At 36.7% G+C, this 3,332-nt stretch overlaps 1 protein-coding gene and 1 pseudogene across 1 annotated transcript in view; one reads left to right on the plus strand and one right to left on the minus strand.

Moving 5' to 3' along the window:
• LOC107721149 (L-threonine dehydratase biosynthetic IlvA-like) overlaps positions 1-525 on the minus strand; it is a 3,603-nt pseudogene extending 3,078 nt beyond the window's left edge.
• Positions 526-638: 113 nt separating this feature from the next.
• Positions 639-3,332, plus strand: part of LOC107721150 (mitochondrial tRNA-specific 2-thiouridylase 1-like) — a 7,596-nt gene continuing 4,902 nt past the window's right edge. The window contains exons 1-2 of the mRNA XM_016529020.1: positions 639-645; positions 1,115-1,237. Of these exons, the coding sequence (XP_016384506.1) occupies positions 639-645; positions 1,115-1,237 (130 nt within the window). The remainder of the gene's footprint in view (positions 646-1,114; positions 1,238-3,332) is intronic.

A 3,332-nucleotide genomic window follows, 5' to 3' on the forward strand; every position in this document is an offset into this window, starting at 1 on the left:
TGGGATAAATGCAGAGCACTAATTCCGAGTATGGGTCACCATACTTGGCCACATGTCACGTCACTTTTCACTTTTTCACTTTTCACTTTTCAATATTACAGCGAGAATAAAAGTTACTCCTTCTTTCTTTGTGTGAACATTTGGGCGGTGTTATGCAAATCTTCCCAGATCGTGACGTAGGTATGTGGGGGCGTGTTAGAACGAGCCGTTTTAGGTAGGCGTGGCTGACTCTTAACTTTTATAAAGAATATCTCTTTGGATTTGAGACTTTAGTCTTTGCAACTTTACAGATCTTCTTTATGCACCAAGCGCTTGTAACACTCCAAAGAGAAAGGAAAAATTGAAATCGCATCATATGACCCCTTTAAATGAACTTGGTGGAATAGGAAAGAAAACAAATCGTGATATGCTTGCACATTGCTATCACAACCAAAGCAAACAGAAGTAAAACATTACAAACTGACCGGTCCTCTGCATGTCCTCCAGTTTGATGTGAATATTGCAGGAGGTGTTGAGTGGCAGTGTGGTTTAATGAACTTTTAGCATTTTCCAGAAAAAGAGATACAAAATAGGACTTGACTAATACTTAGTTTTTCAGCAAAGAAAGGAGGTGCATAGAATTTATAGAAGTTTTATATATGTGGTGTCTTGCATATTTGTGACCCTGGACCACAAGGGTCAATTTTTCGAAATTGAGATTTATACATAATCTGCAAGCTGAATAAATAAGCTTACCATTGATGTATGGTTTGTTAGGATAGGACAATATTTGGCCGAGATACAACTATTTGAAAATCTGGAATCTGAGGGTGCAAAAAAATCTAAATATTGAGAAAATCACCTTTAAAGTTGTCCAAATGAAGTTCTTAGCAATGCATATTACTAATCAAAAATTACATTTTAATATATTTACTGTAAGAAATTTACAAAATATCTTCATGGAACATGATCTTTATTTAATATCCTAATGATTTTTGGCATAAAAGAAAAACCTATAATTTTGACCCATACAATGTATTTTTGGCTATTGCTACAAAATATACCCCAGCGACTTAAGACTGGTTTTGTGGTCCAGGGTCACATTTAGCATCATCACAGTCTTATTTGAAAACAGGTGCTGATGCCATGGCAACGGGACACTATGCTCAGACATCCCAGGAGGACGAGGAGGTTTTTCAACAGAAGCACATTCCACCTTCCAGAACCCTCTTCAAAGATCGGTTTGAAACAAGAAAGCGTAAGTGTCCATGCGATGTAGAGGACAGGGAAATAAATTATGTTTACAGGAGCATTATGTATTTTTTTTTCAGTATCAATTCAATGAAAATCAAGTTGTATTTTTATTTTATTTTATTCTTAATTTCTATTTCAAATTGATTTTACAAATATTTTAATTTACAAACATATACCACCACGATGTATACTTAGTTGAGTCCTCTGCACATTATGACTTTGCTGCAGCCTGGAATTGAACTGCTGGTTTCGTCTGGTCAGAGGAGAACTGGCCCCCCGACTGAGCCTGGTTTCTCCCAAGGTTTTTTCTCCATTCTGTCACCGATGGAGTTTTGGTTCCTTCCTTGCCGCTGTTGCCTCTGGCTTGCTTTGACATCACAGAATTCAATGATGAACTGCCTTTAACTGAAAATTGACTGTGTACTATTATAATTTTGCATTAATGACACACTATTTTCCTAGCTAATGCTGTACAGTTGCTTTGACACAATCTGTATTGTTAAAAGCGCTATATAAATAAAGGTGACGACTTGACTTAAAATGTTATACTTGTGTGTAAAAAAAAAAAAAAAGAGGCTTTTTATTTCTTTATGCAAAACATGTCTTATTATTTTCTTTTGATTTTTGGGTTGTACTATGGACATGGACCTTTCTTGACAGTTTCTGTAAGATTTAAGAGATTTAAAATGATGTTCCTTTAATGTCCGTTGTATCTGTGATTTGTTTCTAAATTGACCTTTACTCTGAATCTTATTAGCTGTGCGGCTCTATCAGGGTGCTGATCACTTGAAGGACCAGACATTCTTCCTCAGTCAGATTTCCCAGGATGCTCTGCGACACACAATATTTCCCCTAGCTGGGCTAACCAAAGATTTTGTGAAGAAAATAGCTGCTGAGGCTGCTGAGACTAAATTAAATAAATCACACTTTTGAAGATCTAAGATTTCCGGCACGAGAAATGTGACTGAGTAGTGCTCAGTATTTTAAATGTAATATATTCCACTGATTAATTGATACAAAAATGTCTGCTCAATGACTAAATGTAATGGAAATGCGATTGATTAATATATATATATATATATATATATATATATTTTTTATTATTATTAATAATAATAACAAAAGAGTGTGTTGAACAGCATATCAACTGCTATTGAATATCTCAGTGGTATTAAGAATAATAATATTCGGCATTGGCATAGTCTATTTTTCAGTCGTGACAACCCTATCAGAGTTATGAAAGAGAGAGCATGACACCAAAAGACAGAAGAGGCAGTGAAAGAAAGAGATGCCCAGAGTGATAGAGATTAAACTGAGACAGCTGTGGATGAAAGATTTAGGGAGAGCAGGAGATGAGAAGAGGAGTCCTTTTAGGACAGACAGAGAGAGAGAGAGAGAGAGAGGGGAGGAAGGAAGGAATGAAGGAGTTGATGTCTTTGACCTTGAGCTTAGTGGCTTCCTGTCTCACAACAAATCTGCCACGCCTCTCGCTCGGTCTTTCTCTCCAGAAAATCTCACTGACATCTCTCCCTCTCTAATCACATTTGTGACAGTAAATCAGCTCTGACTCATGCACTGAAATATGAGATCCGGGCTAATGAAAACTTTATTTCAGCCTCACCACAGAAATCTCTATGGGCACATAAATACTGTCACGTGCACTCGCCACAGCAACAGCCAGCGCAACCGCAATCAATACACCTACACACACCACCTGTCAAACGCTTGAACACACTCCACTGAAAATAAATGCCTTGAATTAGTTTTGTAGACAAATAAAAAGCAGATATCAAGATATCAATTAAGATATTTTACATGATGTTTAAAATGGTTACAATATTTGGGGACTACACAATTCCCCACTTATAGTTTTGATGATTTGCCTAATATCCTAAAATACGGAAACAGTAATAATAAATAGATGTGTCCAATTCTTTGACTGGTAGTGTTTATGGGCCTAATGTCCATTGGCATACTACACTACTGCATACTATTATACTATCTTGCATATGTAGTAGAGCCCGACCGATATGGGTTTTTTGGGGCCGACACCGATACCGATATTAGGGAGTTTAAAAAAGGCCGATATCGATATATCG

The sequence above is a fragment of the Sinocyclocheilus rhinocerous genome, unplaced genomic scaffold, assembly GCF_001515625.1.
Source record: "Sinocyclocheilus rhinocerous isolate Xijiao unplaced genomic scaffold, SAMN03320098_v1.1 scaffold1322, whole genome shotgun sequence".
Classification (NCBI taxonomy): Eukaryota; Metazoa; Chordata; class Actinopteri; order Cypriniformes; family Cyprinidae; genus Sinocyclocheilus; species Sinocyclocheilus rhinocerous.